This window comes from Ischnura elegans, chromosome 7 (assembly GCF_921293095.1).
Source record: "Ischnura elegans chromosome 7, ioIscEleg1.1, whole genome shotgun sequence".
In the NCBI taxonomy this organism is placed as follows: domain Eukaryota; kingdom Metazoa; phylum Arthropoda; class Insecta; order Odonata; family Coenagrionidae; genus Ischnura; species Ischnura elegans.
In genome coordinates, this window is record NC_060252.1 from 55,521,333 (window position 1) to 55,536,135 (window position 14,803).

Here is a 14,803-nt window from a genome sequence, read left to right on the forward strand (position 1 = left end):
GCAAGTTCCTCTACGCCGCTCCGAGTAGCAATGGCTAAATCAAAAGGCGCCAAATTTGAAATTTGAAATTTGAAATTTTTGCATGCTGGTATCTGTGAAAGTTCGTAAATCAAATGTGCGTGGGAAGTGGACTAACTGTGCATCAAATTTACGAGCTGTAATGAGTCGGTCACCATGATTCCTCAGGAATGAAGCTTATTATATGACGTTGCGTTTATGGTGAATAAATAACTATAATTGACGCTCTTGGTCACAGTACATGAGGAGAACTTAAACATGGCACGATTATTAAAACTTTGCGTAGTGAACATCCACCTACATGCCATTGCTTATGCGTCGGACTTCGTAATAAAGTTCATTTTGTAACTGCCGGGACAGGGACTGAGGTTCATAATTTCGTAATAACGTTTCTTTTCCTATAGCTTGGATAGGCCTTTTCGTCGGGACCAAAATTTGCTTCATAATAACGAGAACTTCATAATAACTAGAGATGGGTTGCATAGCAGATTTCTCGAACTCGAATATCGAATTCGAATATTTAATCATTGCTCAAATATTCGAATACCTCGAATACTAAACGATGAATGCGGGAATGTTTGACTCAGTTGCCTATGCAGCAGAAACACAAGATTTTGGACAGTAATTTTGATTTCCTGTAAAGGATTCGAACAGGAATTTAGCTGATTAATGGAATATTTTAATTTTATGGAAACAATTGGACACATAGTCGATTCAACATCTCTTTCAAATATTCTAAGGGGACACACCACCTCAGAAAAATGATTGCATGCCATCTGGGCATTTACACTGCTACGATGGATTTCTGTCTGATGTATACATTCTTATCTACCAAATGCCATTTCATCGGCACGCCCATCTGATACTCGGCTTCATCCAACTTCTTATTTTCAACAGGTAGCTCGCTTTACCTCCACTCTTGCTGTCAAGTGGACAATCCGAGGCGTTTTGCAAAAATACACGTGATTCTCCACCAGATTTTCTTCGATTATTTTCAGTCCATCTTTGGAAGTTCTCACGAGATAAGAAGATAAATTCGAATTGCTATCAGGGAGAAACCAAATATCCTGAGAAAATATCCCTTCGCCTGTGACTGTAACAATAGAGATTTATAGCACAACTCATAAATTGTAATTTGATATATGTTTTCGGAAAAAAATACTGCATCAACTTCCGAGAAGCTCTGCTGCTCATATCGAGTCTCGCCAGAATGCTAAGTCTCCGTCGTATTTTGACATTTATTTCCTCGCGTAAAATGCTTAAATAAAGTCAGAAATACGTCGTGTTTGGTCTCATTCTTTTTTAAATTACGCGCACATTACTAATATTTCAATCCAATAAAGGTGTACAGTAGACTCTCGTTATTATGAAGTTCACGGGACCGAAAATCCAAAGGTTCGTAATAACGATGTTCGTATGAACGTTTCTTTTAGGAATCGTCGAAAAAAAAACCGTATGTGATAAATGCGATTAAATTACGCGGAAATATACATAAACAGGAAAATTCGTTTCAGTTTCGGCATGCGGCATGACGTAATCGAGGGTTGATATCCTCCCGAGTACAGTAAGTCTGATTTACGAACTAGATGCGTTCCAAAACCTTGTTCCTAAGTTGATAAACCTACGGTCAGGCCGCCAAGAGTTGTCCGATGACAGGCAGAATAGTCTAGGTCGGGGCAGCGTTGCCAGGTGAGAAAATGAAACGCCTATAAAGGCCTCCGTGAAGAAAGGAGACGGAAAGGACGACGAGCGTGAAGGAGCCAGTGGAAGAATCACTTGTTTTGGGGATTCGAAGAAAGGGCATGTTTTAGTGGATTAGGCTTATTTGGCTGCTCTGTATGCATTTCACAACGTTGTATGACCAGGCGATGGTGTGAGGTGCGTTTGGGGGACAGCGATTGGCCGCAAACCGTGTTGGCGAAGATTTATCCGCACCTCCTATTGTGCCGTCATCAGACTGTTCGTACTGCATGCAAGGCATCGAGGAGTACGGTTATCCTGCAGAATGCAACACTTCACAACAATCGTGCGCTAACTCACGATTGTGACAAATTGATCTAGCTGGGCGTGCAACGCAGCCGGAGCCGAAAAATATCGCTCTCCGCGGTAAGGAACAACGGGCGAAACGCTGAACAGTTCCTAACTTCACACCGGAATGAATGATACTTTGTTCAGATTATGCTCAGAGTACGATTTCCTCTACGCCGCACGGTGTAGCAACGGCCAAATCAAAATGCGCCAAATTCGAAATTTGAAATTTTTGAATGCTGGCATCACTGAAAGTTTGTAAATCGAATGTGCGTAGGAAGAGAACTAACTGCACATCAAATTTACGAGCTGTAATGAGTCTGTCACCATGACTCCCCAGGAATGAAGCTTATTACATGACGTTGCGTGAATGGTGTAGAAAGAACCATAAATGACGCTCTTGGTCACAGTACACAAGGACAACTTAAACGTGGCGTGATTATTAAAACTTAGCGTAGCGAATATCCATCTAAATGCCATAGCTTGTGCGTGGAACTTCGTAACAAAGTTCATTTTGTTACCGCCAGGACCGGGACTGAAGTTCGTAATTTCGTAAAAACAAATATTTCGTAATAATGTTTCTTTTCCAATAGCTTGGATAGGCCTTCTCGTCGGGACCAACGATTTGCTTCGTAGAAACGAGAACTTCGTAATAACGTTGTTCGTATTAACGAGAGTCTACTGTAATATCAATTGCCGAAAGTCATTGTTAGACACCTTTTGGGCTAATAGGTGATTCATGCAGCAGTTGACCTCGAGAAACTGGGAACTTAGAAGCAGGTAGGCTGAAAAAGGTCAGTGGGAGAGAAAAAGGGGGGTACGAAACACGTTTCTATTGTTCTCGTGTAACTGGATATTTTTTTCGAAGCTAAGGTCTACGTAATATGATCCCTCCATGAACTGGGACTTTTTTTTTATTTCAGAGAAGAGGAAAGCCTTAGAGTGGGGCTAGTGCTGAATGGAGGGGGATAGCGGATCTTGGGAAATGCGCTAATGTAACTATCTCACGGTACTCATGCAGCAGTTGACCTCCAGAAATGGGGAACTTCGAAGCAGGTAGGCAGAAAAAGGTCAGTGGGGGAGAAAAGGGGAAGGGTGAAACACGATTCTATTATTCTCCTGTAACTAGATATTTTCTTTTGATGCTTTTGATTAATGGTCTTCCTAGTACGAACCCTGCACGAGCTGGGGCCTTTTGACGGCACTGAGGTTCTCCTGGTAGGGGGAATCGGGGATTTTCGGATTTTTTCACCTGATCAATTTCGGTTCCCCACGTCGAACTCTTTTTACCGCTCTAATCCACGAATTTGATGTAATTCGTCAACATGCCTAAAACGGCGCTCCATGCACTAAAAGAGTAGAGTTCTCTACATTTTTCCGAGTCAACTACCAACGACGTGCGTGCGACAGTGTATGACGCATAATTCGAAGTATTCGAGGTATTCGAGACGGTACCTTTAGAATAACTATTCGAGACCTCGAATATCAAATACTTTCTAGTATTCGAGGCATTCGAGTATTCACGGATACTATTCGCACATCTCTAATAATAACGTTGTTCGTATTAACAAGAGTCTACTGCATTCATTTATTATTTATTTAATTATCCAAAAACTGCAAATATGGCCTTTACATTGAATTCAAAACTTATAATCTGAAACTAACAAATATAAATTATAAAAAATTAAGTTATAAATTTTGAATGAACTCTTCTCGGGTTTCCAAGCAGATAAGAGTATCTAAGGGAGCCGACGTTTCATTAGCCTTGAGAATGGGTAACAAGATGGAACCGGAAATGTCGGCTGCCTTAGATTTTCTCACCCACATGCAAACCCGAGAAAAGTTATTCATTCTTTTCAATAGGAAAGTGTTCAATCACACATTTTTAAATTTGTACAAATTAATCACTCATTGCCCAATTCTTACCCTAGAAAATGCTCCATTTCAATATTTTCACAAAAAACATGGAATAGTCACCTTGTTTGAAGCTCAACTCATCTGCTTCGGCACCCACATAGTCGTATAAAGCACGCACAGGAACTCCAGGCTCTCCAGTGTCCACCAGAGGGTCACTGACACCCCCACTCCTCTCCCCCTTCCCTGCACCATCTTCCTCATCCTCCCACTCCTCCTCATCTTCTTCCTCCTCATCCTCACCAAAAGGATTGCCCTCTTGCCTCCCTCCACCACCATTCCTGCATTTTAACAGAAAATATGCAATCATTCAAAGGTAGGGAGGGATGGATACCAGAAATTGCCAACAATACCATAGCCATTACCAAAACTACTCTGCTTTAGACATAACACGAACTGAAAACATTGAGGGCAACCTGTTTTAACACTTAGAGTGCCGGCTGCTAAATTTAAAGCCCTACTGAAAAATCCAACCATTTTTACTATATTCGTACATTTTTTAAAACATTAGGATCAAAAATATATTTATATCGATGTGCATTTCAATAAAAATGGACTTTGCTCTTTTTAATGAATGAGTTGAATAACAATTATTGCTAATTTTAAAATATGTAATTTAACAATGAAAACCTACTGTTTTCTTTAAATAAAAAAGTTGCAACATATGATGTACCGCCATAACATGCATAATAATTTTTTTAATACGCTCAATTTGAACTATTTAAAGCATGGAAATCATAAAAAAGCATTGTTCCAAGCAAAGCATTATAAATCCTGGATGAAAAAAAGGGTCAACGCAATCTCAACGAACCAAAGAATTTTCACACTAATTGGCCTAAGATGAGGATGCCGGTAGCTACAGAGGACTTTTCGTCCTCAAGACATAAAGTGAACTCTTTTTCCATCAAGCAGTTGATTTTTGAAAAAGCAGAACCCATAAGCAGTAAACTGGAAAAGTACCACAGGCGAAATATTATGGATTCACGCATACAAAGCCAATTAAATGGAAAGACATAATATTACGTCCATGGCAATCCTCAGAAGGATTAGCAGGACGTAATATTACGTCCATGGCATGCAAAGTGTTAAATGACTGCATTCACTTTTTTGGGCCATTTTTCAATAATTTTGAAAATCTGTCAGTCACATTGTACATGCACTATTGGGTAGATAAAAATTTATCTTAATTTTTATAAGTCTTCTTTGAAGATAGCAGGGATTATATGGAATTAAATTATCTGTTTTACTTGGGCAGATCAAATTACTTTTATTTTAATCAGTTTGACGTGTTCGTCATCCACAGCAAAAATTTATAGCCTGATTTTAGATTTTCCGGGTGAATTGAATGTGAAAATGTATCCCAGGATTAGCACCAGGTAATGCTTTGTAATAGCATCGACGCATTGAAAACAGACTTGCTTTTCACCATGAACTGTCAGGAATCACACCCATGCAGAAAAACATCCTCGTCATTTTCCAAAACGTCAACAGTATTAATAAGCATCAGCAAGTCTGAGAGACAAATATTTAGCCAAGCTCTACCAACTAAAAAAAAACAGATTACCCAAAGCCCTTATGACACAGGGGAAAAGTTAAATTCTCTGAAAATATATAACAGCCAGAAAAGAATTGTACATATTTTTTTATGTTGCTGCAGAGCCATGCCAACATTCAAGCATGGAACCAAAGATTTATCTTGTCAGTCAATAAGATGGTTGTGGTAGAGAAAGGCCAAAAGAGGAAGAAAAACTAGCCATTAAATTAATTCAAAAAAATAAAATTGCATTGTTTTTCAATTAAAAGGCGGCCATTCCCATTAATTTAGAAGGAAATCTTTGTTAGGGAACAACTACGGTTCATAATACATATTTTAAAATCCAATTTTGTACTAAAAAAATTGCACAATGGTGAGCAAAAAAAAGTGTGGTGAAGCTGGTTTTTTTTTCTAGGAAGGAAGGCTATTTGTTTTAATAAGGAACAAGCAAAAAAAAACTTTTAACATTCCAACTATACCATTAATCCTTTTATTACTCTAAGCACGAATTACTTTATACCTCTCTTATTTTCACTTCATTTGAAAGTTTGCATCAGTAAATTTCTGTGACCCAAACCAAATTATTGCTAATGAACTGTTATAAGATATATCAAGCTCATAAGGTAAGAATTATTATTGTGAGATCAATGCATTTCTTGTCCCACATTTTATTTTTTATAATGGAGAAGCAAATTGTGTAAATTTCCTACATTGTTTCCATGCTTGGTTTACAGAGAACTTAATTTTTAAAGAAATGAGTACACTTTATGAACCTGTCTAGTCTGTGGAAATTTGGCAGCACACATTTCTATATATTCTTTAACCAATGGTGAGTAGGTACAGAAAATTGTTCGGTCACGAGTTTCTTATGAGTAATACATATTACTGATTCAAATAGACATAGCCATCTGCTTTGCTGTAGTCTGGGGATTGTACACAGGATAACTGCAACTTAGGGTTTCAGTAAATAAAATAAAAACTTATCCCCAGAAATGAATGTGAAGAATAATTCCTTTCTGGGGTATGTTTGTACCATAGGACATTTCACCCTGCTGTTTTAAGTACTACTAGTGAGACATGACAATCTTGAGCCATTATCAGATGCCTCACCTCTGGGACACAATGCCTGCAAGGAAAGTCTGCTTTGCCCCACTAAGGAGACACACAGTTGCATACATATTCAGCATCATGCAACGTCAAGTTCAATTCAAGTAAACCCAAAAATCTGAAATGGATATAAAACCCCCATATTTTTCTGCAGATGACATTTTTTCCCCAGAATAAATAGATTGACATTAATTTTGTACCACCTAAGGACCAAAAGAAGGTTTTTTACTCACGTAATTGTTGCCGTTCTGTTGCCCTTATCTGATTTTTCACTTCTTTCTCCTTCTCCACCATTACTTTTCCCTACATCAGCCTGATTAGCACGAGCAGCTGCCTTCTTTGATGCTTTGGCATTCACAGGTGGATATTCCTAGATAACAAAATTAAAGCTATTAGTATAATAAAAACTTAGCTAATTTGGCTAATAATTTTACCATATCAGTAACTGCACAAAAATTGGAGATAATAATTTGTAACAAATCATACTTATGCATCAAATATCACCTTATTTTCATAATTTATTATGCAAAATTGCAATACTTTCACTGTACTTAGTAAGGCTTATCACATGAATTCCTCAGGTAATTTTTTAAAATTGAAAACTAAACATTAACAGGGTAATTTGAAGAAACTATTTCACAAGCTTGTTAACAGCTATTTTTATCATGCATCTCTTTTAACACTGAATAATTATATTAATTAAATTATCAATATCAGTTATCAGAAACAAATAAAATTTAGAGAACCTTGCACAATCCATTTCCTGATGCATGAATATTGTTCAAGGATTACTTAATTCCAGCTATCAGCCACAGAAAATAAAAGTAAATATTTGAGTTTATAAATTTGGATCCAAGCAATGGGTCCTTCAAGCAAAAATGATTCATTTTATATATTTCTGATACAAGCCTGAGAAATTTCTCTCTTTAAATTCATTATATAGCAACAAAAAATATTACTCAGTGCTTATATTCTCATAAAAACAATTTCTTAATGACAACACAGCATTGTGAAAATGTAATTTATCACTATTTAGCTGAATGAAGCTAAGCATGCCATAAAAAGTTTAAAGCTATTTCATCATTCCTCAAATTTTTCCCATGCAAACAAAAACCATGCCAAATATTATTTTATTTATCATTGCATATGATTCATAAATTCAAAATAAAGCTTAGCAACGATAACATAACTTTCTGCAACAACTTAAAAATGAAGTTCATAATTCTAAGAATAGTCAAATGTTCATGAAAATGCTTCTCTTGCTACTTGTAATTCAATCAGAAAAACATTAAACATTCAAATACACAAAAACCACAGTTAAAAAAACTATTAAGTCTTTGAAAACTAAAACTAATAGTTTCAAACTTATTTCTTATATGAAACGCCACAAAATATTTACAAAGATGTTGAACTTCGAGTCTATCTTCAGCCTGAATTTTCAGTAACAAAAAAATTATACATGCACAGTAGACTCTCACCTTAAGATATTGATTTTGTTCCAGAGTACTGAACATAATGATACTGATTCCTGATACCGATATTACAGATTGGGCATCAGTTAAAAGATCATCACCTCATGAAAATGTTGCTTTTTGAAGAATGTATTTTATTAACAAATAAGGTGTATATACATATCTATATTTCTGTAAACCTATTCTTACTCATAGTAAGGAGGGCAATAGGAATGGTTTAGTAAGACTTATTAAACCTCAAGATAGGGATACTTTGAGAATGAAAATGTATTATGAGAAATGGTATTAGGTTTTACCTTAAATATGGGTTAACAGGGTAAAGGTTTTTCTGAAAAATAGATGCACAAAAAAGATTTTCAAACTAAAATTTTCCAACGTCACGAAATGAACCATCCTCCCCTAAAATATTCCAACTAATCAAGGCAAAAAATATATCCCCATCTTCTTTGGACCGCCTTCATGCAACACACCTTCCACAATATTCAGCCCTCCCGAACATGATACAATAAACCACAATATAAACCAACCCAATCTAAATTACTAGGGATGGTCGGATCGGATACTAAGAACTTTCTCCTAAACAGTAGAAACTGAAGTTCCAACATGAAAATTATTCTGTAATCACCACTAAAAATGTGAGTGAACGTTGGAACATCATTACACCATGTTTAAATTGGTGGTAAGTTAAAGGGAAGTGATAAAAAATTTGGTGATATCTACTCAATTGGATTATTATCATTTGCCCCTCATTTGACCAACTGAATAGAATAAACCAATGAGTAAAAAATGAATACTCCACAACTTGGTTAGTATTAAGCCAGTTCATAAATGCATCTACCTTGAGTAAAAGCATTTTATAAGGTAACACATGTGAATGAATGACATTCGAACCATACAGGCTTACTTGCATTGAGTGGTCTAAAACAAACTGTTCAGGAATCACATTGGCAGTGAAATCATAAATACTCACCTTTTAGCACATTACAAAACTTGATGCTGTGTTAGGAAATTAAAAAATAAAGAAAAATACCATTGGTGAAATTTTGATGAAAAGAATTGAAAAAGGTTGCACATTGATTTCTGGGGGATAAAATTTACACTTACACTTATTTTATCAACTATTAATTTATTATTAGATTAGATTATTTCATTAATTTACCTAACATAGCCTGAAAATACTTTCTCTAGAATATCCATAGTGACAGTACATATAAGAAAAATATGAAATACTCTAAAAAGTCATCTTCATCTAAACTGCACAAATCAACGCATATCTGACCTCCTAAAAGCTTGACCATACAGGCGTAATCTAGCGCGACCCTCACTCATTAAAGCTGAAAATTTAACTTCATGATATGGATATGTAGACACCAACATAGAATTTTTCCAAGCGTTTGATATGCCAGAAGACCCTCCCCCCATGTATAATCCCCATAGATAATAAAGAGAGAGATGTTTTCTGCACCTTCTGACCTCAATGCACCTTTTGCCCCCATTCAAAAGAAAAACTAAGACGAAGCTGTTTAGAGGAAGGAAAAAGCTAGGAAAGGGAGAATAGTTGGAAAGAGAGACTAGAGAAGTGTTTCGGTGTATTACCTTGGGAAGTGATGGGTGGATAATTTAAAATATAATCAAGTAACAGATAATCAAGCCTTTATTTGACTTGCCATTCAAAGCCACTATTCATAGGTCACATGAGACGACCTTGCAGTATGCATTTGCCTATACCCAGTGAGACCCCATACTCTATTTCCTTGAAATCATTATTTCTTTTCTCATGACCAATTATGTTCGGAAAATAGAAGACACTTCCACCATAGGTTTGGTATGGGAAAATATGCCCACTATAATGGTTTAACACATTATCTTCCTTTAAGAGTGCAAATTATATTCCTGCTTCTGTTCTGGTTTGAACTTATTGACAACACTTAACTATCTCGTAGAAGTCAGACAAATGAATAAAATCAGATTAGTAGAAATTAATATCTTGATATTCCATGAATTAAGGGTTGAAAATTAAACAGCTGATAGACAAAAATTATCTGCAATCCTTCACCACCATTAACGATATGATTTCCAAGTCTTTAAAGAAGACAAACTTGACACTTTGGAAATCCTGCATTCTTAGTGCCTCCGCTTTCACGCATGTATAATATTTGTAAGACAAAAATTGCATAATAAATTAATTGGAGCCATATCATGCTGTACTTATTTCTCATCTTCTTTTAACAAAAAGTAAATTTCTAGTTCCTAATTTTTTAAAAATTTAACCTCAAAGAGATTGGAACTTATACATAGGCAAGTTATATGATTTAAGTACCAATATAAAAACCAAATATTTACTAAAATAATGGTCTTATAGCCAATTATTACCACAATAACAACTGATTAGCATATAAGAGTCAAAATAAATGGCAAGATGCTAAGTCAGATTATTTGAAATACGTACATAAATATAACCACCTGCAAATGAACAAGTATTTGCATTTAAATTTTGAAATCTGAGTAGTGATTATATCATCGGTCAGCAACTAAATGATATATATTCTTCAAGGAAACAGAGTGTGAGTGTTACATAACTATAGCACGTGAATGGAAATGACAGCAAAGTAAAATATGCAAAACGACCACAATATAAATTGTCAGTGCAGTGCAATACATGATTGGTGTTTCTTGTAAAGGAAGTTACTATGCGAGGAATTCAAACGAAGAATTATGACCTAAGGATTTCAAAAGCCACCTATGCCACAAACAAAATGAATTACTTCATTTGAGTGATTATTTAGGAGGTCAGGTATGTGCACCTAGAATTTCAAACTTTAGAAATTTTCCAGGAAAGTCAAGTTTTTATAACCAGGATTGGGGCCTATTATTGCTCACTCCTCCACACTTTGCAGCAAAATACACGAGCAAGAGACTTTCTGTAAAGAAAGACATTGAGTAATAATGATATGCAGATCATCACAACTCGGGGATGGAAGAGACAATTACATGCAACTCCTCGCCCACACTGCGCTGGTTGATGAGAGTGATGCTGCCAGCTGGGAGTGCCTCCTTTGATTTCCCCTTAGCTATATCTCTGAACTCCTCAGTGTATTCCTGTGGATGGTTGGTCCAGAGAGCATGAATAATTCCATCTCCAAAGCATTCATAAAAAAATTATTACAAAAATGCCAAAGTGTAATGCCAACAAAATAAAAACCCAGTCCTATACAAGGTTGAGATCAAATTTGGTCAGAAGCACAAAAAATTAAAAAGGCAAACGTTCTTGTATGCATATCAGCCTCAACCATCAGGAAGCACTTGAGCAAAAGATTCAATGAATAATGTCCAACACTAAATGAGTACAGCATAAAGTAAAATCTTCATGAACTGTCAAAAAATACATACTACGTAATTTCAAGCTGCGTGTTTATATAAATTTCAGCTGCTGATTAAAAATTTTCCCTAAACAATAAAATTACGCAAATGCACTCTCTAATATGAATTAAAATAATGCTTGTAGTAGTATTAACTGAAATTCCAATGGATTCTTAACCCCTATCCCAAATATTATGTTTTTATCGAGGCAAAATACAAAAAAAGACAATACTTTAAAAATATCTCCACTGCAAAAATATACTGGCTGTAATAAGTAAACAGATAAATATCATTATAGATATAATTTATTAATGAATTTAAAACTTAAGAGCTGAATTATTACAATAACTTTACTATTTTAAGCTAAAACTAGCCAGGTTTTCAGCTAATTTTGACTTCAAATTTATTCATCAACGACCTCAGTTGAAGGTAAAAAGAAAGCCACTTTCAAGATGCATCGAATTGTATATGGCTGCCAAAGGAGCAATCTTTATCTTAAACACAGTTTGAAAATAAATAATAATAGTGGAAACATACCAAGCCACTTGTTTTATTCACAGATGAGAGTTTATGAAAATAATAAAACTCTAAAAAGTCAAACAGTTACATTAACAGTTATAGCTACAAATATTCAGTTGCAATGTAATGCTACACACGGCAAACAGCTCAAATCATGCCAAACAGACAAAAGCATCCACAAGGTATGGAGAGAACCACACTTAAGAAATAACTTCACTTACCTCAAACTGTGGCCAGTTCATTGCCATGTTTACACCATGGTTATTAGACCACCATTTCAGGTCTTTTTCATGGTCAGCATTATTTACTGTGTGATAAAATTCTTCATAAATTTGTGGAAGCCTGTAGATGCAAAAATAAGAATAGTTTTCCATAATTACTCACTGCATTTTAACATATAAATTTACATTAACTTTCAACATTTACTAAAGAGAGATTTCTCTAATAATGACTTCTCCTGAAGGGTAAGAGTCAACTTAATAAAATCTGTAGAATTAACGCATTATGTAGTTGAATTTTTTCATATTGAATTAAATATTACTATTAAATTGTACTTCCAATAATCGTGGAAAATTGAAATTTTTTTATTCAATTTTTAGTCCACTGAATTTCCAAATAAATATCTTTCATGTAAAGTGATTATTGTATTCTCTTCATTATGAGAAGATAAGGCACTTTCATTTTACTTTTCTCAGGGATAAAAAGTTGTATCCACTAGACACTAATACACTCAGTCATCTGCAATAAAAGATTTCCCTTGCCAACCTCAAAATTTATGACCCAAGGGCATATCAAGGGTGGGAAAGGATATTTAACTCCAAACAAACACACAAACTTCACATGTTGAAAAGAAGCTTCATTTATAGATGATGCACAAGATTTACTCCAAGTGTCATGATTTGGTGACTAACAACATACAACACAACAGTCAACCCCTATTTAACACAAGAGATGCTTTTCTGAAAAATGTAATAGTAAGGGTATTCACGTTAGATGACTTGATTTAATTTCTGCCTATTTTTTTTACTCATCCTCCACATAGTTTTGCTAAACCTAAGTGTTTACCGAGTTCAGCCAGAATAAAAGTCCATGTGAAATACTTTTCTACGGAAATTTTCCAGATTTGGATAAAAAAGGAAATTGGATTTTGGGAGAAACCAATGGCTCATAAACATGATAAAAAGGCATTAAAGGTACGGAAGGTGAAAGGTATTGAAGTTGGAGCCTTAAGACAGAATAGAATTCAATGAACAGAAAGTTGATACCTGTTAGCCAGCTAACTAACAGTAATTGAGGCCTCTCAGTCTAAACTATCCCTTAACATCACGACATTTTTAGGTTCAATCTTAAGCCTGAATCACACGCTCACTTTTATAATCCCTCAGAATGGTATCTCCAGTGATAGGTTTTCAAGGACCAATAGAGTGATTGCTTGACCCATCATTTTCTGAATCAAATGGTCATTGCCAACATCTCTTTTTCCATTCCCTATTCCATCAATTTCCGTATTTACCACTGTCATTCAATTAAAAGCCAAGCACGGCATTAGTGGTCATGCTGATGAGTGGTACATTGCTGATGCATTGGCTGAAGAATGGTTCAGCGACAGAAAAAGGGACGTGCTGAGTGACAGAAGAAGGAATGGGATTTCCTTCCATCAAGCCATCACAGAAAATGATCAATTGATAATTTTTTCCAGCATCATTGGAATGATCACTGGAGCTATCCCTAGGAAGGGATGGAAAAAAATGATCACGTTATTCAGGCTTAAAGAAAACGATATTGGATAAAAGATAATTTGAAAAAGTTGGGACAAAAACTTATGAAAATATAAAAAAATTACTCACACAGGGTCTTGAGAAATATTGAGGCATTTATGAGTGGCAAACAATGTTTCCTTAAAAAACTGTAGCCTGAGAGCTTCCACCTTTTGACATTTCTCAAACACAACAGCCATATCTTCCATGTACTTTGGATTATATGCATTCAATTCCTTAAGGGCAGCCTCATACCTCTCTCGAGTTTTGCTAACTTCTTCTTTTGATTTTTGTACTCTGTCTTGCATTTTTTTGACCTAGGAAAAAAAAAGATGAGGGATAAGTATATGGATTAAAAAAAACAGGACAAGGATTCTAAAACGGATAAATATTCTACAGAAAATTCACCCCAAGAACCAATGGATCAATTTCAGTTAATCTCAAAGATACGCCTTCTAAGAAATTTTTTAATGGTTGAGTTTTAAACTCTCCATAGCATTTTCCCAGATAAGTGATTTTTTTAATATAACAAAAATGATACACCTACCACTAGCAAAGTTCGTCAACTAATTGAATAAAAAAAACAACCTTGACTCAATGAAGAATGCTGTTGTAATATTAATTTAGAAATCAATTTGCTTAAAAATTTACAATGATGATTTTGAAAAATTGTATGATAATCTACAGATTAAAACAACTGAGAGCTTAATTGCTTGATACATAGGTATTTAACATTAGTCTTCCCATAAACTAGTATGTACTTTTTTCCAAGGTATACACAGGAAATTCTATTAATACCAAAACAGATTGCTTTAGGGAGCTAGTTAGCAGGCTAGTACATTCACACAGTAAAACCTCCATATAACGACTTTGATAGGTCTGAGAAAAGGAGACTTTGAGGTGAGAAATTTCAGTATGGATGTTATTTAGGAATTGCACTGACACAGGATGAGTTCACGTACATTGAGATTTAAGTCACAAATACATCTACTGCAGTGAACTCATGCAGATAAATTTTATGAAGGGACGAGGTATTCTGACTGTGTAAACAACTAAAGCATGTCCATATCACATGAATCTCATTGTGCGACTGA

At 35.3% G+C, this 14,803-nt stretch overlaps 1 protein-coding gene across 6 annotated transcripts in view; it reads right to left on the bottom strand.

Moving 5' to 3' along the window:
* Positions 1–14,803, bottom strand: part of LOC124162541 (protein kinase C and casein kinase substrate in neurons protein 1) — a 55,195-nt gene that overhangs the window by 3,661 nt on the left and 36,731 nt on the right. For 5 of the 6 annotated variants that reach the window (XM_046539116.1, XM_046539120.1, XM_046539117.1 and 2 more), the window contains 5 exons: positions 13,800–14,026; positions 12,174–12,294; positions 11,065–11,172; positions 6,835–6,971; positions 4,024–4,241 (listed from right to left, as the gene is read on the bottom strand). In XM_046539116.1, coding sequence (XP_046395072.1) covers positions 4,024–4,241; positions 6,835–6,971; positions 11,065–11,172; positions 12,174–12,294; positions 13,800–14,026 — 811 coding nt within the window. The remainder of the gene's footprint in view (positions 1–4,023; positions 4,242–6,834; positions 6,972–11,064; positions 11,173–12,173; positions 12,295–13,799; positions 14,027–14,803) is intronic. The other variant, XM_046539121.1, reaches the window with a different exon arrangement.